We start from the raw sequence: 21,687 nt of genomic DNA on the forward strand, positions 1-21,687 counted from the left end.
TACCCAATCCCTCGCTGCAGGCAGGCGCCTGGATTTGGCTAAACCTTTGCACCTTTAATAAATGCGGAGAGAGGAGGAGGAAAACTTCCCTCCTACGCTCGCCCTGTCATGGCGGTCGGCAGGGATGGCGGCGCGGGCCCTCGGGCGCAGAGCCGCCCTCGCCTCGCGTTTGACCCGTCCAAACAGTCTCCAGAATTTCCCTGGGGCTCAAGGTTTTTGCTTCGATTTCTCGTGTTGGGCTTGTCCCAGCCACCGGTGGCCCTGCCTGGGTGGGTGACGCGGAGCTTTACGAAGCCAGAAGAGCTGCTGTGCCGCCCTGGGGAAGATACTCAGCACCCCGCAGCCCCTCGGCCTTCCGGATTTTGGGGTTCGGCTGGCGGGTTTTGGGGGGTTTTTGTGATGAGAAAAGCCCTTTGCTCGCCCTGCCCTGGCCGGGGGACGCTGACGGAGGAGGGCCGGGGTGTTTTTCCCAGCCCCGCCGGCGGCCGGGTTGCGCTGGTGGATTTTTTTTCTTCCCGTTCGCTGTGACCTGCGAACGCCGGAGCAGGCGCTCTGCCAATTTTGTGATCTGCTGCCTGCTTCAAAATGGAGGCAGGAAGGTATCCATTTTCATCAAGGAGATGACAGTGCTTCAGTCTTCCTGACCATCTGGAGAGAGGCACCTCCAGCGCAGAAACAAAGCGCGGCGGAACAGAGCAAGCACAGAGGCAGAGGGAATAAACTGCGCTGTAAATAATAAATTCCGCTGATCACCCTGGACTGGTTTGGGGGAGATTTGGGGGGGGGGAAGGGGGTTGTTTGTTTTGTTTTTAAATGCTTCCCTGGTTGAACTAAACTACAGCAAGAAATACAACAGATATTTTCTGAAAGGCAAGTTGCAGAAAGCTCTGGTGTATTAGTAAACAAATATAAGTAAATGAGTGTTTTGGCACACACACTAAGTTTATTGCACAGACAAATATAATAAGTCCTAAGAAAGGAGGAGTTTTTTCCCCCCGATGCGTACACATGCTGTGTTGGTGGTCTTGTGTAGATCCAGGTTTTTAATAGTCCTTTCAAGCTTCTCTGGAAAGAGCGTGATCCATGGGAATTTAATATCACAAGATATGTTTGTAATTTTCAGGGTTCTTCGTAATGCTGGTTTTCTAAATTTCTTTTTTTTTTTTTTTTTTTTTTAGTTTGGGAAATAAAGTTTTTGACTTCTTTGCAGTGCTTTCAGTTTTGTTCTTAAGTGGGTAAAGTCCGTAGGCATTCATCTGAGAAAATCAGCATTGTTTCAAGTTCTTGTTTATTTTAAGCTCTGTAATGCTCTAGGAAGAACATATGTACATCTGTTTGTTCATTTTATTTACAGAAATGCATAGTTTGACAAATACCTTGCAAATATCCTTGTTTAAAGCTGGGAAATGTCAGGCTGGAGTTTCTTTTGAAGCTTAAAATTTATTTTCCAGTCACACATATACTGAGGTTTTTGTGTTGTGAGAGAAGAATTATGTGGTGTTGTGAACAGATTTATACCGAGCAAGGTAAAAACTCAATATTTCTTTCCTGCTTCCTGCTAAAGGCATACTAAATTAGTCTTTTTTCCCTTAGGTTTATGCCCCGTCAGCAAGCACTGCCGACTACAATAGGGATTCACCAGGTTATCCATCCTCAAAACCAGCAGCCAGCACTTTTCCTAGCTCCTTCTTCATGCAAGGTAAGGCGCTGCTTTCAAAAGGCAATCTAGTTTGCATACATTTCCTGGGTTTGTATTTTAGTTTATATGTAGTCGAGACACGCTGGACTATCATCTCGTGGTCTGTGGCATTACCATTAAAATGAAATCCTCTACGTCTTCGTTTGACCATTATGCCTCTGAACATCTTGTTTTGATCCTGCAGTGAAGCAGCGTAATGAATAACTCGCCAGCTTCTTACCATCTGAGGTTCTTGAAGCCCTTTTTTTTTCCAGCGTGTGTGTGCGCGTGTCTGTGTATTGTGTGTCTACTAAACGCACACAAATTCGTGCAAGTGCTTTGTGGATTGGTGGTTTATGTTAACGAGAAAGATTTTGCCTGATGTGAAGTGTACAGTGCTACAAGTGGGTCTGTTTGCGTGCCTACGCAATTAGAGCAGCCTTTTTAAAATGAAGCCGTTTCTCTCGCTTGAGGATGGGTTAACAGTTGTCATGTATTCACTGCTACCTTGTTGCATTTCTCGCAACCATTACCTGCGAGGGCATTGAAATTTGGTGTAACTTACTAAAGAAAATTCCTAGAGTTTGGAAAGATCCGCGCACCATTAGGGTATACGCATCTTTTTGCCCCGTTCAGGGCAAAATGATTCGCTTTTAAACACTTGCACATATGCTCTGCTTTAGGCTAAGGAAAGGGGAAGTAAATCGGTTTAATTCAGCAGGACTACCTGGCTAAAGTATTGACGAGGAGGATGAGCTGGCTGGACCCTCCTGCCCTGGGTCCTGCTGGTGTGTGTCCCCCCCCCCCCCCAGCTCCAGAGAGTCCTGGTGGGAGGGAAGAGACCAGTGGTCAAAGCACTGGCCCTGCTGGTCACCTCCTGGGGTGGGGGACCTGCCCCCGGAGCCTTTCCGGAGGCTTAAAATACAAATAAATACCACCCCAAGAGCAACCTGCTGCAAAACTCCTACGGACTTACAAAGCTGAGGATTCGTAGGCTTCTAGTGCTATCAGGTATTTACCCTTTGTAGCGCTTGGCCGTTACCTTCTCGCAGATTCGTATCGAAGACGTAAATCGGAGTTAAATGACTGTTCAGACAGCCATGGGAAGGTGATGCTAGAAGCGCTGCTGCTGCCAGGGTGTCTGAAGTGTATAAACAAGGCAGGGCTGTAAGTGAGACATCACCGTTTTTTATTAGGCCAACTCCTGTAGTTTGAAGAAGCCGACAACTTCTCCAGCCCACGTGCCTGTCTTTCAGGTCTGCTGATCATTACAGCAGAGTTACTTTTTGGGGTTTTTTCTTCTTTTTTTTTTTTTGTTAGCACGTTGGCATTCTTCCAGGAGAAAATCCATTTCACTGCATTATGATGATTCTATTTCAGCATGTCTGGTTAAATGCAAAATCTGCAACCAACTGTTTCACTTGGTAAAATTTGGGGAGCCCTTTTTATAGCCTTCAGTGCACGTTGCACCTCAGCAGTGAGCTGGCCTGAAGGATGAATTCTGTGCTTAGGAGGTACCGGGACACAAGCTGTGAAATCCCTGAAAGGAGAAACCGTGTGAGTGGTGCTGCTCTCTTTTTAAACAAGCAAAATAAAAGCAACAACAAAGCAACTTGGAGAACTTTCTGGATGTGGAGACGTTAAGAATGCAGGAATTATCTAATCATTTAGCAGGTTGAGGCTTCCCTAGAGCCCGTCCTCGTTCTGTGGGCTTCAGTGGGTGTCGCTTCAATGTTCAGACTTTTGTCTCTGATGAAATTTGTTGTAAAGGAGTTGACGTACTTGAGTTTGTGATACCAGAGCGGGAGTGAAGCAGCAGGAAACTTCCAGGTGATGCGACCGTAATGAAGCATCGCAGGGTGACACGAGTGGTCACCGTTGCTCAGTTCAGCTTCAGTTTTATTAAAGTAACAGGGTTTTAGGCCCTGGCTGCAAGAACCCCGGGAACCGGGGTGGTTGGGCCCTCGGTCCTGCGGGCTCCGGCACCGACGGCGGTTCCCTCCTCTCGTTACAGATGGCCATCACAGCAGCGACCCGTGGAGCTCCTCCAGCGGGATGAACCAGCCTGGCTACGGGGGCATGCTGGGCAACTCTTCTCACATCCCCCAGTCCAGCAGCTACTGCAGCCTGCACCCGCACGATCGCTTGGTAAGGCGCAGGGGAGGGGGCACGGCGGGTTTTTTGGGGGACACACACACACACACGTCGCATCCACGGCCTTGAGTGGTTGCCAGTCCAACGTTCTCTGCAGTGCGTTGCCCAAACCCGGCTTGAAACCTCTCAGAAAAACGTTGCCCAAAGGATTTTATTCAGGGGAAGCCCGTGGCGCCGGGAGGCTGGAGTCCTGCCGCAGCTTCACCCCCCCTGAGCGGTACCTGTCCGGCTGGAGGTCACCGCCTCCGCACAGAACCTCTCCTCGGGCAGTGAAAAGAAGGGGAAAAGGGAAAGAAAAAAAAAAAAAAAAAAAAAAAAAACAACCAACCAAACAAGAAGGATTTGGGCCCATGTTCGTGCCCTCTGCTCGGCTTGGGGCCTCCAGCGCCCACCGGTGCTTTTCGGTGCTGATCGTTTCTGGCAGTCGGTGCCCATTGCTGGTCAGAGTTTCTAGATAACTACCTAGGATCGATTTTGTGCTTTAAAAAAAGGGAGGTTTTCCTCTTTTCACCAGTACATCCTGATCCTTAGCAGGAGGAAGTTGCCGGGACCGATTCCATCTATTGTATTAGAACAGAATAAAATTGGAATTAAATCGGATCTGAGTACAGCTTAGGGTATATTCTCCTCCTATCACAGCTGAATTGATTATGTAGAAATAACACTGGGTTCCATCAATTCCGTTTTTTGGTTTGGTTTTGTTTGGAACTAAGATGTAAAGAAATTGAACGGACAGCTAAAGCGAAGTAATTTTTCTCAAAAAGTGTGAAACACACTGCAAGTAATGTTTTTCTGTTCTGTGCCTATACTTTTCATTCTCGAGGACCATTATAAAGGAAGAGTAATTAAGAGTAGTGGTTTTAAGGCAGGAAAGAGCCTGTTGCTGTAAAGTCTTGCAGGACCATCTTTTGGGGAATAAGAAGAATTAAAACTCACTCTTGCAAACCGAAGAGTAATTTGCGAAACAAATCTTTAAAGTCTCACATTTAACGAGGTTAGCACGCTGCTGTGTAAAATTAATAGGAAGTCAAAAGCAAAAGAAATTGCCTCAAAAACTGCTTAATCATGTCCTTATAAAATGCAGAATTAAGGCACTAAGTAAACTTAACGTGGCTCTGAAGTGACAAGCACGTATAATAAAAATGGAGCATAACTTACACTGGTAGTCATTCGTCAGAGTTAGGTGGCTTTTCATGGTATCAGCTCAGAAGAGAGGCGCCTTCATGGGGCAAGTCCTCAAGCATGTTTGCATTTAACTTTACCTCGATTCTGCCTTTCTTGGGTTTGTAACGTGTAGGGGTTTTTATGAAGAGCTCAAATATTTCTACGATGTCAAGATGGGTGGGGATGTCCCACCTAAACTCCTCAAAATGTTTTTTCTCCGTAGCTATAATTACATTTCTCCTAAATTCCAGAGACAGTGAGGACCACTGCTACCAGTCCAAGTTACAGGTGCTCAGTGCTGACGATGCTCATATTAATCATTTATTATGTGTATCTGGACTGGCAGAGCTTTCTGTATTTTAGGCAACACAGGGACAGAAGGGAGGCAGTGATACTTTAAATACTCTCCGCATAATTTCTGCTGGAGCATCAGTGAGAGATGAGCAGTTTGTGGTCAGCTTGTCGAGGAAAGTTTGAGCGATTTCAGTTCGGTTCCCTGCAAACGCCCTTAACTTCTCCGTGCCCTGTAGGGAAAATGAATATAGCAAAAGGAAGAAAAGCTGTTGTTTATTATTTTTATTTTCTCAGGCATATCGGTGATTTTCTAAGTAGATGCATTGAATGCAGAGAGCTCAGTTCAGATCCCATGGTTTTCCTAAAACCTTTGGCAGTCGTGGTTGGATGTCTCCCCCCTGAGAAATGAGAAAATCCCAGCCCAGCGCTTCTCTACGTGTCATGGACCAGCCAGGGGAGATGCAGTCACTGACATTCAGACCTTGACCTCAGCAATCTGCTCGTTTCTCCGTCAGACGAGCAATTCTGTGCTGGTTTGGGGCTGAAGTCCTGGAGTGGCTTATAATGAGTCAAAGCCTAAAAACATTATTCAGACCTCAGTCCGAGTTGATGGTAGTTTTTCCATGGATAAGAAAAATAGTTTGGGGCTATGTTGTTTACATTCTTGGAGATAACTTTACAGTATTCAGTTACTTGGCACTTCATTACAAGAAATCCTGTAAAAGTGATTAAATAGTACAAAGGAAGGGAAGGAGGTTTTTCAGCCAGCTCACTCTGAATGACCTCAGGAGGCAGAGGGCACGGAGATGATCAACGCTTAATGCCTTGATCTTGGGCCAGGTACTGCCCTGCGTCTCCAGCTACCCATGTTTCTCAGGAGGCTTTGTAGCGGAGTCTCCAAAACCTCGAGGAGGAGCTGGGGGCAGTGGTGCGTGTTCCAGGACCTGGCTGCACCCGGGCTCTTCCACCGATGAAGAAAAGACTATTCGACAGCGACGAAGAGCCCTCATGGAAGCCAGGTTTATTGGAACTGGAATTCAGCAAAACATTTGACCGCAGCCGTGTCGTGTCACAGAAAGGAAGGTTTGGTTGATGCGGCCCTGTAGCGACCGAAGTCTTCTCCTGGCTGCCCGGACGTTTGTCCCAAGCTTTTTTGGAGAACTTGATCATCTGTCACGCAGAGGCGCTGCAGTGTGAGGGAAAAGGGATCCGGTTGATTACCCGGCGTGCCGGTGTGTGTGTCCTTAAAGTGGGTTTTGTAACACCAGCCGTGTTGTAGTCAGATCTTGGCTTCGATCTTGGAGGTCTTGGAGTCAGATCTCGGCTTGAATGGCAAAAGGAGTCTGGGGGGTTCCTACCGCTTTTTTTGGAAGGCTTCTCCTCCAGCCAATAGCTGTCCCTGTCAAAAAGGTTTGCTTGATACCTCGCCTGACTTTTCTTTCTTAATTTCTTCTTATTACATCTCTGTGGTGCCACCATCAGTTGCGGAATGTCCACCGTGGCTATTTAGCCATATCAGAGAGGTTTATGCTGTGTCTCCTCCAGAAGATGTCAAGTTAGGGTAGAAAAATACACTCCCTGCTTAGTCTTGGGGTAACATTCTGCTTTTCTCAGTTGGGTGAAGTATGACAGCACTTGGGACCGGCCCAATATGATCAGCCAGCTGCCTTCCGTGATCTCGATACCGAAATGATTTCTTTTTCCAATTTTTTTTTTTTCTTTTTTTTTTTTGAATCCGTTTTGCCACAGAGCTACCCATCACACTCCTCAGCAGACATCAATTCCAGTCTTCCTCCGATGTCCACCTTCCACCGCAGTGGCACGAATCATTACAGCGCGTCCTCTTGCACACCCCCTGCCAACGGGACGGACAGTATCATGGGTGAGTTGAGGTCGGGCGCCGCGGCTACCGCCCGGGGCTCTCCCCCTTGCCCTCCCCTGCTTCGGTGCACCAAAGTCCTGAAATTTGATGGCCTATCCCAAGATGAGGAAGGATTAGCTGCTTAGTTCGGTAGGTGCAGAGAGAGGGCAAGAATTTTCTGGAAATCGGTGCATCGTAGTTGACCTTCACCTCCTTTCCCCCATGCATTTTATCACAACTCCTTCTTTTTGTGATTTAAACCCAATGACAGCAAAGCCCTTTGGCTTCAGAGCGCGCGTGGAAGGCACGGCAGCAGCTAAGTGCCTGGCCCCGCTGGTTTTGAAGGTTCGATTTTACCGTCGTTAGGGATTTAATCGCCTGCAGCGCCGGGTGAGGTGAGGCTTCGGTGTCACGACGTTCATCCCCTTCGAGCTCGGCGCTGGATTTCCACGTGGCGTGGGGGCAGCGGCGGTGGCGGCGTGTCCCTGCGAGGGGGGGGGACGTTGCCGGGAGTGACTCTGAAAATTCAGAGCATCCCCCCCCCTGTACGCTTAAATATCTGGCAAATCCCGGTTCCTACTTAAATAGAGGAAGTCAAAAAATATTGCTTTGCCTGTATCTCAAAGAGCAAATAAAGCTAATTAAATAATTGGTAAATAGGGAACACATCGCTGGACACATGTTTCGGATTACACACATGATTCTGTATTGAATGACTGTGAGCAGGACTAATGCAGGAAGAATGGAGGGTGGGTTCAAACATTAACACATGGGCATCATATTTTTCAAGGCCTCTGAACAAAGAAGAAACTAAATACAGTCTTTTCTTAATTTGTCACTGTCTGAGAAAAACGTATCCCGTTTCAGGCTAGCATTTCTGTCCTCAACCTCGCCATTCCGTTGAGAGTTCTTCCTTTACAACACAGTGCTGCTTCTGGGCGTGTGACATAGGAAAATTGCTCTCTCTGTCGCCCTCAAAGTCTAAGAGAGCCCCGTTTAATTCAGCAGCTGTGCAGCAGCCTTGCAGGTACCGTTTAGGGACGCACAATCTTGCAGAGGGACGTAAACCGCAGCCTCCTGTGCCGCTGGGGACCGCCCCGAAAAGCGCCTACGTCTCCCGTGTCAAAAATGCATCCAGATTGTCATCTAGATTCCTCTGAAAAACCCAGCGGATGACTCAGAAGAGCAACAATACAACCGTGCGGAATTTTTTTAATTTTTATTTTTTTTCGCAGCTGTAAATACTCAGCGAGGAGTACCGTTGGGCCGTGTCTGAACGGAGGGCTGCGAAAGTCTTTCTCGGGTCTCGGCGCGAGTCCTGCTCTCCTCCCAAACCAGTGAGCCTTCCCCGAAGTCTGAGCCCACGCAGGCTTCTCTTGGCTTTTCCCCCGAGGAAGCCTCTTACGGCTTCCATCGTGCTTCCCACGGGCTTCCATCCCAGTCCCGACGACCGGGCAGCACGCAGATGAGCCCCGACGGCCGTGCGGGGAGCGAATCCTTCCGCGGGCCTGTCGGACAGCACGGGCAGCGCTTAATTTTAAGCTGAAACGTTGGGTTTTTTTTGTTTGCAAAGGTCTGAAGCGGTGTGGTGTTTAAGCAACCCGTTAGTGAGAGAAAGTGCCTCTCGCATCCGCCGTACGGGTCGATCGTATCCATCTGATGCGTGGATTAATCCCACTTGCTGCTTTCACTTCTGATGACATGTTGTTTGTATGACATTATGCACTGTGACATGCAGCTTTTCCAGGAGAAACATTATGTGCATTTCCCCTTGAGGCACTGGTTTCACAGTAATTTTATTACCAGAGCAGTCACATAATACTGCACTGTATATTTTACAAGAATGTTAAGCTTCCAGTTACAGGAGGGTGGTGAACTGTCGCGCAGTATAAGAAGAATATGACTTTCACCCACCGATGTCACTTCCTCATAATTTGGGAAGATGATCAGCTGTGAATACTGAGACGCTGCAAGTTTTTCCACTCTTCTTAACATAGAAACGTAATTTCCAGGCTGCTGTTTCAGAAAGCGCCGCTCCATCAGAACAGCGTGAGTTTGTGCTAGAATTTAAGCGATAAAAAGTCTGGCTGCAGTTCCCTAATAGAAGGCTCCACCATATCGGTTACACTAGATGCTTTGCTAGATAGAATTATACTCGCTGCGATGCCGATTCCTGGAAGTTTATTCAATAATCTGAGATTTACAATCGGGACCCCACCAGAAGGATGTGAAGAGGCTGTGCTTCATCATTCTGTCCCTCTGCTTTCCAGCGCGGAATTGTTCTTCGCAGAAACATGCTGAGAAAGTTTTAGGAGAATAACTGTAACAATAAACACGCGCTTCAGCGGAGTTCGAATCAATCCATCAAAAGGTGGCAAGTCTTTCACGATGCCTTCAGTACATTAATAGTCTCGTGAGCGGGGGGACTAGCTCACAAGTAAAAGCGACGGCTTTGGCGGTGCCTTTTCAAGTCCTGGCTCACGATCCTGTTCCCGAGTTACCCGTGTCTTCTGCCTCGTGCCAGAATTTGCTGATGCTTCGTGGCAGCAGAGACCTGCCTTCTCAAGGGGGGAAGCCAGCGTTCAGGCTCACGCGTGCCTCCTCGTAGTCTCGAGTAACGCGGCCGTTTAGACCAGTTTGAGGAAATACAGACGAGGATGAGGAGGTGCGAACGGCTTGCCGCTTCACACTGGTCATCTAGCTCAACATCCAGCCACAATTTGTGAGCCTGGCCACCTCTGCAGCTCCTGCCCTCCTGGAAGTTTCATTGAGCGTTCCCTTGCTCTCACCTCAAACTTCTGTGCCTCAGCGATGAATTAATTGAAGCCTTTCTTGAAGTCTGGATTTGGCTACCTCCTTCAATTAAAGCCCAGTACAGAAATGGCTTGGATAAATTGAGCCCTTCCAGTTTCGGGGCCATTCCTTGCATTTCAGTTGTTCTGTGTTTTGCTTAAGAACTTGGAAAACATCTGTCCTTGTTCAGAGCAAAAGCCCATCTACGCAACGGTCCTGTCTCCAACAAAAACTCCCAAGGATTTTCCTGAGTATTTAGGGAGCTCGAGTTCATTCTTCTCCATGAAGTGACCCAGCTTTTCCTGGAGGTTTGGCCCGGCACAGTGACGTTCACATTTGTGAAATGCTGCTCCTCTTTCATTTTGATCCTGCTCCCACAAGATGCACTGTGGTCCTCCCTCCTCACCTTGCCTTTCCACCCTGTTATTAAGAGTTTACGTGGCCTGGGTCACACCCAGCTGTCACGGTCCCTTTTCCAAGCTGGAGAATCCACATTTATTGAGCTCGTCCTCTAAGGGAACCACTCTTGGCTTTTTCTGTCTTTGCTTCTTCTGTTCTGTAGACCGTGATGCTCTTTCTTGATGGACTTGCCAGATCTTTGCTCCAACATATGGGGGTGGTGTGAATTCGTAGAGGGACAGAACGGGCTTCTGGGTTGTCTCTGCTCTTTGCCCGGTCCTTGCTCCTTGTTGGGGTTTTCTAGGGGGGGGGACAGTGAGGGGCTGGTTCATCAGCTCGAGCTGGCAGCGAATTCCTCACTGTAGCTCTATGTCCTCTCCTCTTTCTGGACTGCTTATTAAGTAACCGAGAGCCCGCTGGTGTGTATTTATGCCATAAGGCTTTCCCCCCCACCCCCCGTGTTTGTTGCCCGGTGGTTTTTGTGTGGGTATGGCACGTCTTGCCTGGCAAGTTGGTGTTACAAGAGCTGCTCTTTACACCTAGCATCATATTTTAGCATCCGGAATCAGCATCTTGCCAAACATCACAACCTCGGCGTGCGCCGCGTCTTTTTCCGGGCCGCGTATGAGTACGTTGAAGGGTACAGACCTGCACAACTGGGAATTTCCTGGTGATAACTCCTCTCGTAAAAATAAAGCTATGAATTCCTCCTCTCGTTGTCTCCCTCTTAATAATTTCTTAATCGGCAAGAATCTCCTCGCTTTCCTGCTAATCTGAAGACAGTTTAGTTTCTTTAAGAGCCTTGGGGAGGTGGCTTTGGTGAAAGCTGAGAGTACAGATCCTTTGCATTTACTGGATCTCCTGCATCGGTGTGCTCATCGTGTCCTTGAGAGAATTTAGAGTGGCAAAACACGACTTGGTTGTGCGATAATGGTGCATTTGTCCGTACGTATATTGCTCTTTGTTATCTTTCCTAGTGGAGGATTCAGATTTAAAATCTGGTGGCTCTTTGAATTCACAGAACTTTGTTTTCAGGTTTTAATATTTTCTGCCTCTTTACTTCAGCACGAGGTTGGTTTGAGCAGTCAGTTTTACACTGCAGTTAGAAGTTAGACAGTTTTGTGTTTGAGTTTCTCGAGCGCTCTTAGAAACATCCTTTGGCTCCTCTTTATTTTTATTTTTATTGATTTATTTTGAAGCCTTTACACTGACACTTCAGTCGGAGCCAATTTTTCTGACTAATCCCTTGTAAAATATCATCTCTCCCGTGACAAGGCAGATGAAAAAAATCTGTTGTAGCATTTCTTCTATCACCCTGTTTTTGCCTTGAGTTCTTCTGTAGCATCTTGGTTGTTTGCAGGTCCTACCAACTCTCCATCGTTGTCCTTATTTCTGACGGGCCTGAAAAAGCTTCGCCTGTTAAGCCATTAAAAATTGCGCTTTCAGAGTATTTTTTTGCTCTGATGTGTACCTTGCATTAAAAATTTGCCTAAGATCCTCCATCTTACGGTTTTCTTCCAGAAGCTGAAGTGGAGGCGCACTTGTTAGATGTGGTGAAAGCCTGTCCCACCTAAGCCTGTCCCTGCTCAGCTTTCGGGGTGTCAGCGGCTGTATTTAACTGATATTTCCCTGAAGCCACTGGGAAACGGATGGACCAACAACTCTGCGATATTAATAGAAAAATTAATGGCAACAGTTGATTATATTACCTTTAGAGCGATACCCCACGTTACCTTTTCCCACGTTTGAGGTCTTGTTCTTATTTCTGTAGTGCCCCGTCCCAGTTTTGTCACATTGCTCCCCAAATCTTCGGGCTCGCTTCAGCAGACGCTCCTTGCTGCGTTTCTTTTTACGACTCTTTTTTCTGTTCTTCCTTCAAATACATTTTCTTGAGTCACCGGCAGGTTTCAGGCGTCTCCCTTACGTCACCGAGCTGATAGCTAAAGCAATTAATGGTTCGCATGTAAAATGGTTCGTGATGGAAGAAAGAAAAACTGAGATTCGAGGGGTTCGCTGTATTTAAGCAACCCCGGCTGTTCTGGGGACGCGCACGCTTTCAGAAGATCTCTCTCTGCTTCGTTTTGGCTCAGTCTTCCAAGCAGAAGATGCCGTAAGTTGCCTTCCTTTGCCCGTTTTGCCCCACTGTCCCCAAGAACCCAAACCCAAGGCGAGCAGCTGGGAAGGAGCTTCAGCCCCAAAGCGTCCGTGCGTCCTCTCCTCCCTCCTCCGCCTTCCCGCGGGGTTTCGCGGCCGCCCCGAGCCTGGGGCTGGCGTTCAGTAGCCGCCGATGGCCGTTCTTCTCCAGCGCTTTGTCCACTTCTTTTTAAATCTCTTCGCATGGTTGGGCTTTGCATACCTTCAAGCAATCCGTTTCCCTATCTGACTGGACACTACTGGAAAAAAAAAAGAAGCGTTTGGGGGTTGGTTTTTTTTACTGTTTGGCTTTGTTTTAATGGGTGGCTTTCGGTTTTCATCCAAAGAGAGCAACAACTAAGGACGCCAGCTTGCCTTCTACTTTTCAAGCATCCCTTTCCCAGTGAAGCTCCCTCCCCTCTGCAGAAGGGAACTTCGCACACTGCTGCCCATCCCTGAGGCTCTCCCTGTATGTTTTCCAGGCCTGCCGCATTAATTTGTCTTCAAAGTCTTTCAGGAAAAGTTTTAATATTCAGTATATCTGAAGAATTCCTTTGTTCTTAGCGGTAACTAATAGAAGACGTGGGCCAGCTCGGCGCCGTCAGGTTTCTGGGAGCACATGGAGCAAGACTGCGGTCCCGGCGTTTGCTTCTCCCGCAGGACCAGCGTAGCTCATGTCATTAAGAGAGAACCAGCCTTCAGACAGACAAATGCAGGACTTAATTTTCGAGTAATGCAGTTAGAGCCACTTAGAAAAAGGGAAAAAACAACGCGTGATTTACATTTCGATTCACAGTTCACTTTAGAGCAAACTAACTGAATTTCTGGACATCTGCCTGGTATTATTCAAGTCACAAACCTTTAGATTGTGATTTACAACATTAAGTTACCCTGATAAGTTGTATCTCGAGCTGACACCGCCTGTTCTATCTGTCTTCACATTTCTTTATATATCTTTCTTTATACATCTTGATGCCGCGTTTCAAACTGAAGCCGAGATCACAAATAAGCTGTCATTGGCAGATGAGCACATTTTCAAATGCGCAATAATAAAAGGAAAAAGTTTAACTAAGAAAAGGAGGAGGAGTAGGGGCGGGGGGGGGGGGGAGGGAAGGAATCAGCAAAGCTGGCCTTGCAAACGGCGCCGCACGAATTTGCCTTCACGGCGTCAGGGCCCCGCGCAGACCTTGAGGAGGGCGCGGCGGGGCGAGGGGCTGAAACAGTGAGCTTACGCGGTCAGGTTAAACGGAAGGGACGGAGCCTTGGCAAAGCGAAACGGGGGCCGAGTTCAGTGCTTTCGGGGAGGGAAGGCGGGAGGAGGTGGAGCGGAAAGGTCGCTCTGGGTTTGGGGCTTTGAGCTTCGAGCGCTGGCCCGGGTGCGTTCAGCTGGGAGGGGCTGTAGTTACACCGGCGGCCACAGTCAAACGGATCCCAACCCTGCTCCTTCCCGTGCCCGGGATGTTTCGCTGAGTAACGCTGGGGTGAGGCTCGGAGGAGGCTGTTTGATAGTTGCTTTTTAACGAGCGAAAAAAGTGCCCGTGCTTGCACTCGCTCCTAGCGACCTGGCTTTGCTCCTGAAATCCTCCGGGCCCAGGATCCCGCGGCCTCGTGGTGCAGAGCCTGCCGGGGGGCAGGGGGGCTTTGGAAGGGACCGAAGCCCTTTAAACCCCGCTGCATACAGCCTCTCTGCCTCAGCCCTCACATTCCAGACCCCGATCCAGCTTTTCGCTGCTTGGTGGGTTTTTTTTTTTTATTCCTTTTCTGGCCACCTGCCTTCGGGTCGTCAGAGATGAAAGCAGAAATCTTCATCACGGGCAGCAGTCAGCCGAAGCCGCGCGTTTCGTTTGTAATGGACACAGAGATGTTGAAAGTGGCGGGGTGTTCCGCCCTGATTTTTTTCTTCCTTTTAGTTTTACCTGTAACGGAGTTTTCAACCCTGTCACCTGAGCGTGAGAACCTGCTGCACCAGGTTCTTGCTCTGAATTTCTTACGTAAAAGGTGCAATCCCGTCACCGGAGAGATGGTGAAAAATCATTTCGTTCAGTGCCGGTGCAGTGTTCCTACCAAAGTCAGAAGGAACACTTTGGAAAAGTCCATATGGGATTTCCTAGCGCCTTTCAAACCTGCATTGAAAAGTAGACAAAGGATCAAGGTCACCGAGTGAATGAGGGGACAACAAAATACCGGGTTGCCGCTTATTAATGGCACTTTGTCCTTCCCTCGCAGCGGGGGAGGCGAGGGCTGCGGCAGGAGCCCGGGATTAATGACTGGTCCCAGTGAGAGAGAGAAACTGGGCTGCTCGGGCAGGCTGAGCTTTTAGAAGATTCCTCCGTGGTAATTTTTGGTGTTTGCTATGGGAAACATTGCCCTTCTATAGAAGTGCCGTAGAGTTTTTGAAGGGGAAAAAAAAAAAAAAAAAAAAAAAAAACCCAACAAAACAAAACCTCATTAGAGTAGATTTGCACAAACTAGGCGCCCTGGGATGGGGCAGGGGAGGCAGGAGCCCTTCCCCAACTTGCCTAGCTACCCGCTCGCGTATTTTCCCCACCTTTGAGCATCCTCTACTATTGGAAGTCCAGAAAAAGCAAAGCGATACGGGGCAAGTGCCACCCAATAGGCCGTGTGTTTTTTAACAAAGCAGCGTGTCAAGTTCCTATTTTACCTGCAAAAACGGGGCGTGAACGTGTTTGATACCTACCTCAGCAAACAAATTAATGGTAATTAAAGATTAATTTTATGTAATTAACGTTAAAACGCAGTTAGGTTACGAGTAAGTGGACCAGGAATAGAAGTCCGTGATGTCTTACTGTCTGATTTTTACATCAAGTCTTTTGTTTTTCAGCAAACAGAGGAAGTGGGGCGGCAGGCAGCTCGCAGACTGGTGATGCGCTGGGGAAAGCACTTGCCTCTGTAAGGAAATATTTACTTTGGAATACACGTTTACCGTTTTCAAAGTGTGAACTTTAATCAGAATTGGACGCCTGGAGTTTACGAAGACGAACCGCAAACGGGAGAGATCTGGTCTCAGAGGTCACCCGCGTGGAGTTACTGCCAGCCGAAATCTTGAACAATCAGTGCAAAATGGTGTTGAAAAAGCTGGAGGTGGAATTTTATGGGTCGAATCGAAGCGGCAAGAGGGGAAGCCTCGGCGCCTGGGTCACGCCGACTGGGTGCCGAGGAGCCGTGGCTGTCAGTCCAGCCCCCCCCCCCCCCCCAGCATTTCCTAGGGCGAGGGAGGTCTGAACAGAACCCAGCGGCCCGATGACTTTCGGCGCTCCCGAGCCATCGGCCACCGGGGCTCCTTTTGAATTCGCCTGTAGATTTTCTGTTTTTCATGGCAGTTTCCACCTATTCAGTTCCCGTGGTTGCTGTTAAAGTCAGCGCCTGGGTAGCTGGGGCACGGCAGCTTTCCAACTCGAAGTGGGCTGAAACCCTGCCGCGCCCCAGCGACCGCTGACTTTTAATAAGGACCACGATTAGTTATTTTCTGGGCAGAGTGGGTTCCATTGAGTTCTCATGAGAAGTTCATATTTTTTTTTTTTTTTTTTTTTTTTTTTTTTTTTTTCCCTTCTGTGTCTCGCATACTCTTCGATGCCTCATTGAAAAAGACGAAAAGTCAGACTCCGGTTTGCCTGAACCGAACTGATACAGTACAGAATCCACTTTGAAGTGGTGCCCTGACAAACGGCACGGGCGGCGGGGGGCGTGGGGAGGGGGGGGGGACACACCGCGGGGAGGTGGCACCCTCGCCCGGGCACGGGGCACGCGGGGGCTTTTCTGGCTGGAGCAGCGGACGAGCAGTCGGGAGGTCCCTGCTGCCTCTTCCCCGCTGTGCCAGGGTTTGACGTGCTCCGCTCCCTTTGCTTTCTTTTGGCCGGTAAGGGATTTCAGCGTCACGAAAAAAAAGCAGGTTTTTCAGGCCTCGTTCAATGACGCTCATCCGTAGAGTAGTCGATGCGTTGAAAATGGGAATTATCTACTGCCGTAGCAGGTCCCTGTGACAATCAGAAACTTAATTGGCTAGCGCCTGTCCCCGGCAAAAGGGGTCTGTTGTCTAGCTTCCTGCACCTACTACCGTTTTGCCTTTATAAAAATATTAATATTTGAATAAGGGGCTTTTTTTAACCTGTCCTGCTTTCATTTAAATGAACTGAATGCATAAGAATTCCATATTTCTTTCTGCATCAGTTTGTGATGGCTTTAGATTAATTCTGTATCATCTTTTAAAGATCTATTCTCCAGATCACACCAACAACAGCTTTTCATCAAATCCTTCAACTCCTGTTGGTTCTCCCCCTTCTCTCTCAGGTATTGTTGTTACAATTCTATTTTACTGAACGTTTCACCGTATTTTTGGTAGGATTTCAACGTATTTTCCTGCGGTACTGGGTGTGAGATGCGCATCCAGGCGGCAGCGCCCGGCGGTTCCCGTGCTGGCTGCGCGGGAGGCTGGTGGCCCCGCAGAGATGAGCAGAGAGGGGTCCTACACGCTGGATTGCCAGTGCAGAGAGAAGGTGGTTGCAGCTCTCAGGCCGGATGCATTTCCAGAAAAGCCAGGGTGGGGAGGAGGGGGCTGGGGGCCGGCGGGGGGGGGGGCGGGGGGGGGGGGGGGGGGGGCGCTGATTTTATAAGCCTTTTGGCAGCTTCCTGCAGTCTCCTGGGGGTCTTGGGGCAGAGCGTGGCCCCTCTCCGCCCTCGCGGCAGCTCCGCTCCAGGGTGGCCGTGCCAGGTACATCTCCTTGCGCCTCCCGGGGCTGAAGCAAACGCCTGTTTGATCCATAAAATACATCTCTGGACAAACAGAGCCCCCCCGCCCCCCCCACCACCTCCCCGCCCCGTGAAGCCAGTCGATTCAGTTTACAATAATTGTCTATTTTAACTAAGCCCCCCCCCCCCCCCTTTACAAATAAAAGCTGCAGAGATCCAGAGGCCCAGGGTAGTTCTCATGAGCGTCAGGTGTTTTCCCGGCATATTTCTTAAACCCCTCGAGACTTTTCAGCTCGACCCTTAGGCTTCTCCAACCACGCCTTGGAGAAGGCCTCTTGGCTTTCCGTCCCTTCTTTGAGATGAGGTCCGTGGCACAAGCAACCGAAAACCCCGGGTCTCTTCTTCTCTGAGCCCCGGATCCTGATGAGCTCCCCGGGGAGCCCCGAAAGGCGGCCGAGGCCGCCGTCCTCCCGGAGGGCGAGAGGTTTGAGCCACCCCCCCTCCTTCTCCACGAGCAGCGGGAGGGAGGTGGAGGGCGCTCGCGGGCTCCTCAGCTTTTGGAAGGGTCCCTCAGCCTCCGAGACGCAGACTTAGGGGCAGCTCCACGGGGACGAGCCCCTTTTGGGAAGGAAAGGGGGGGGGGGGGATGCAGAGGGAAGCTTGCCGCTAGCCACCAGCCTCCGCAGGGCGAGGTCCAGGAGGACACCCCCGCCAGCCATCGCCCCCCGCCAAGGATTTCGGAGCGGCGGGGTGAGATCCAGCCCCCCCACGAAGCCACCCTTTGGGGGGACAGAGGGACCACCCTGCCCGTCAGAGCTTGGAGGGGGGGGGGGAGGGTCCCACACCTCACAAAAAGGACTTTTTTGCCCTTCTTTGCCCGAGGTGTAGCACCGCCGGCGCTTGGGCTGCGTTTCTCCTAGCGAGGTGCTGGCCTCCTTCCCGATGGAAGAGGGGCCGAGGCGAAGAGAAAAGGAAAAAAAAACCCCGTGCTAATTCGGGCTGCGTTGCTTTCTGCAGGCTCGGCTGGGTAACTAGGGAGAACCGAGTGTCAAAATACATAAAAATACGGAGTACAAGTGCATTTAAATAAGAGCGGAAAGTGTTTAGCATGCAAGACACTTTCCCTCAAGGATATCAAGGGCTAGTTAAAAATTATTTTGAAAGGAAAGATTGCTGCTCATTGCTCCGTTCAGTGCTGTAGCAAAACCTCCACGAAAAGCTCCACGGGGACCAGAAAAGGGAAGATTTAAGTTTTAATTAGAACTGACATAATTTTGACTTTTACGAGAAAAAAAAAAATTACACTGTGAGAGCCTAAAAAAAATTGCCATGAGTTCCACCCTGGCCTATCTCGGTTCGAGGAAATGCCACTCAATGTAGACGTTAAGATTAAAATCCTAATATTTCCATCTCAAATTCTTAACCCCGTTTTATGAGATCATTGCGAAGATCACCCGTTCAAAAGAACATTGTAAATTGTCTAAGCGTTGTGCTAAATATATAAAAGCTGTTGGAAAAATACTTGAAAAAAAAAAAAAAAAAACAAAACAAAACAAACAAACAAACAAACAAAATCTTCTTTTTCCCCCGTGTTTGCCTCTTTCACAAGGGCAGGTTTTTTCCTTAGAAAATGCTGCTGGATCCCAGGAGCACTTTTCTTCCCGCAGCAGCAGGAACAGATTTAGAGCAGAGGATACAAACCCAGAAGGTTTTTGGTCAGACCTTCGGTGGTCTCCCCCGGGGCCAAACCAACTAAGCTGCCCAAAGAGCGCGCAAACCTTCCCGACGTCTACGCGAATGTTGTGTGCGGTGCTTTTTTTTTTTTTTTTTTTTTTTTTTTTTTTTTTTTTAACCCTGACTTCATCATTTTTTTTTTTATTATTATTATTTTTTTTTTTTTGGATAACCCTTTTGTAAATCGGATGGCGGGGCGCCGGCACCGGTGGGCACCGAGTATGTCTCAGAGCCTGGTTAGGAGAACGGAGCCCGGGCTGGCACTGCAGCTTCTCCTTCCACCACCGAGACGTTTCCTTCTCCCGGAGCCTCTCGCAGCTCCGGCTGCCGAATGAATGCAGCCCTCTATGCAGAGGAGCAGCCTGGGGGGAACTTTGTGGCCTGCATCTACGTGCTTTGCTACGAAATTCCATTTTTTTTTTTTTTTTTTTTTTTTTCCCCCCCCCCTTCATCCGTGTGTATTTTGGAAGTTCTCCATATGTCTGCTCTATAGTCTATCTGGAATACGGCATTTACATGTCTACAAAACTGTCCAAAAAGTTTGAAAGACATTTTTGTTTGCATAGTTCTAATGGTAATTCCAATTTTACTATTAGCAGGCACAGCTGTTTGGTCTAGAAATGGAGGTCAAGCGTCATCATCTCCCAATTATGAAGGTCCCTTACACTCTTTGGTATGTTTTGATTAGTGACCTCCTCTGCCTCAGTATTTTACTTGCTGTTCTTTCCATTTCTCATCCATTCTTCTCACACAGGTTTTCATTTCGTTAGTGACCACTATGCCCTCGGACTTGATTTTACCACCTCTAAATTCGTATCATGGGTGCCCCCGTCGCTTTAGATACGCGATGCGGTTTGAGATGCTGCTGGCCGAGGGTCTCCTCTTTGCCAGGAGTTGAAATCTACGGAAAAGGGGAACAAGGACCACCAAAAAAAAAAAAAAAAAAAAAAGGGGGAGGGGGAGGATGAGCAGGCAGATGGGATAAAATGGAGGAGAAAGTGGGAGTAGAAAGCCGTGGTGGGTTCCACGTTTCACGCGGGACGTCGCGTGGGCCCAGCGGAGCGAGGGAAGGGAGCGCGGCCGGCGCGGCGGTGATGGGTCAGGAGTCCTCTCCCCGGGAAAAGCCGGTGGGCTGACGAGCTGGTCCTCAAAGCTTACGTGGCAGAGAGGGTTCAAGGGATGTCAGTAAGATCTCTTACCTTTCCTAACGGAAAGGTGGAGGGGGAGCTGTCCGGGAGCCTGGCAGGACGGGGAAAAACTGTAGAAGAGTCCCAGGTCCTCTGCCTCGCTCTTCTCAGTTGGTTGCTGGTCTCGGTTGGAAGTCTAGGGGGTTTCCCTCAGCGGTGGGAAATGCCTGATGCGGCGCTGGGTGTGAAATAAAGAGCGCTAGGGCTTAGAAGTTGCCTTAAAAACCCAAGCAGTTGGATAATCCCCGAGAGCACGGTGTTTAACCCCTCCACTGCGAGATGACGCAACGTTCGTTAGAAGGTCGCCAGAGTCAGCGATTAGTCCAGACTGGTTTTTTCCGCCCCGATACAGAAATCCTTCCCGGGATTGACGGGGCTATTTTCTAGGCGATCTGTCTTCTGGAGTTTTTTTTTAGTTCTTTGGGGTTTTGGAGCGCAGCGGCTCGGTTGAGAGATTTGCTGTAGAGATCCATCAGCTCTGCTTAATTATTTTTCGCGGCTCAGGTTCCCCGGTTCTTGGGGCCCGTCCTGTTGAGCTTCCCCCCTTTTGTATTTTATTAAAGAGCAAAGACTTCAGGTGGCCAGATCGGCACGTGGCCGGCGCTGGGGATGGCCGAGGACAGTGGTGGGGCTCGGGGGGGGGTTGAGGGGGGGAGCAGAGCAGGAGGAGGTTTCTTCGGGCAGCGGCTCCTGCAGCGGGTTGTTCGTGGAGCAGCCCCGCGTAGAGACGGGTCCCTCCTTGCGTGGAGCAAGCGGAAGCCTCGAGGTTGTTGCTCCTTCATCCTCGCTTCTCCTCATCCTCGCCCTGCCCAGGGGGGGTTGGCTGGGCGGGAGCGCGGCGTTGGGAGGTGATAACTCAAGTCGGGGTTGGGAGGGGGGTCGTTTTTTGGGGTGGTGGGAGCCACGGGAGGCGAGGTCCCATCCTTCCCGAGGCACTTGGTTGTAGGGACCCCGAGAGCATCGCCCCCCTGGGACCGCCCCGGCTGTTAGGCACTGCCGCCTTGCTCACCGGCCGTAAGCTGCTCGGTGAAGGCAGAGGATTTATTGTTGCTTTTACCAGTGAGAAAAAGGTGATTGTCGGGATGCGTACCTGTAGGGAAAAAAAAAAAAAAAAATCCAACGAGCAGCGAGGGACTGTAGGGACTGGTAGTTTCTCTTTCTCTCTTTGTGTGTGATCCTGGGATTAGATGGGGGGAGGAAAATCCCGGTCAGAGATTGATTACAATTAGAGGTATATTTGTTTCTTTACTTCTACTTCTTTTTTATTTTTTTATTATTTTTTTATATTATTTTTTTAAGTATCACTAAAACTTTTCAAAGACATAGAGGGCAACATATGTACTGTAATGATTATGTTCATGAGGAATCATTGAACCTGTTTTGCCCATGAAAATCAAAGCTGTACTCGTGTTAACCATGCTCTCTCCTTCCCCGCAACGCTACTTGAAACATTGCCCTAGGGAAACCAAAATCGCTCCTCTCCAAAAAAAAAAAAAAAAAAAAAAAAAAGCCAAAAACCAACCAAAACTTAAAAAAAAAAAGGCACCAAGGGGTTGAGAAGGAAGGCCTGGCTGTCAGTGACC

The 21,687-nt window shown here is 49.1% G+C and overlaps 1 protein-coding gene across 9 annotated transcripts in view; it reads left to right on the top strand.

Annotated features, from left to right (window-relative positions):
* Nucleotides 1-21,687, top strand: part of TCF4 (transcription factor 4) — a 235,246-nt gene that overhangs the window by 191,899 nt on the left and 21,660 nt on the right. For 6 of the 9 annotated variants that reach the window (XM_042804610.1, XM_042804608.1, XM_042804605.1 and 3 more), the window contains 6 exons: nt 1,594-1,699; nt 3,693-3,826; nt 7,040-7,172; nt 15,319-15,386; nt 16,837-16,990; nt 19,514-19,590. In XM_042804610.1, coding sequence (XP_042660544.1) covers nt 1,594-1,699; nt 3,693-3,826; nt 7,040-7,172; nt 15,319-15,386; nt 16,837-16,990; nt 19,514-19,590 — 672 coding nt within the window. Of the gene's footprint in view, nt 1-1,593; nt 1,700-3,692; nt 3,827-7,039; nt 7,173-15,318; nt 15,387-16,705; nt 16,785-16,836; nt 16,991-19,513; nt 19,591-21,687 lie in introns of all 9 variants that reach the window. The other 3 variants (XM_042804607.1, XM_042804606.1, XM_042804611.1) reach the window with 2 other exon arrangements.

Source organism: Tyto alba, unplaced genomic scaffold, assembly GCF_018691265.1.
Source record: "Tyto alba isolate M040663 unplaced genomic scaffold, T.alba_DEE_v4.0 Super-Scaffold_42, whole genome shotgun sequence".
Taxonomy (NCBI): Eukaryota; Metazoa; Chordata; class Aves; order Strigiformes; family Tytonidae; genus Tyto; species Tyto alba.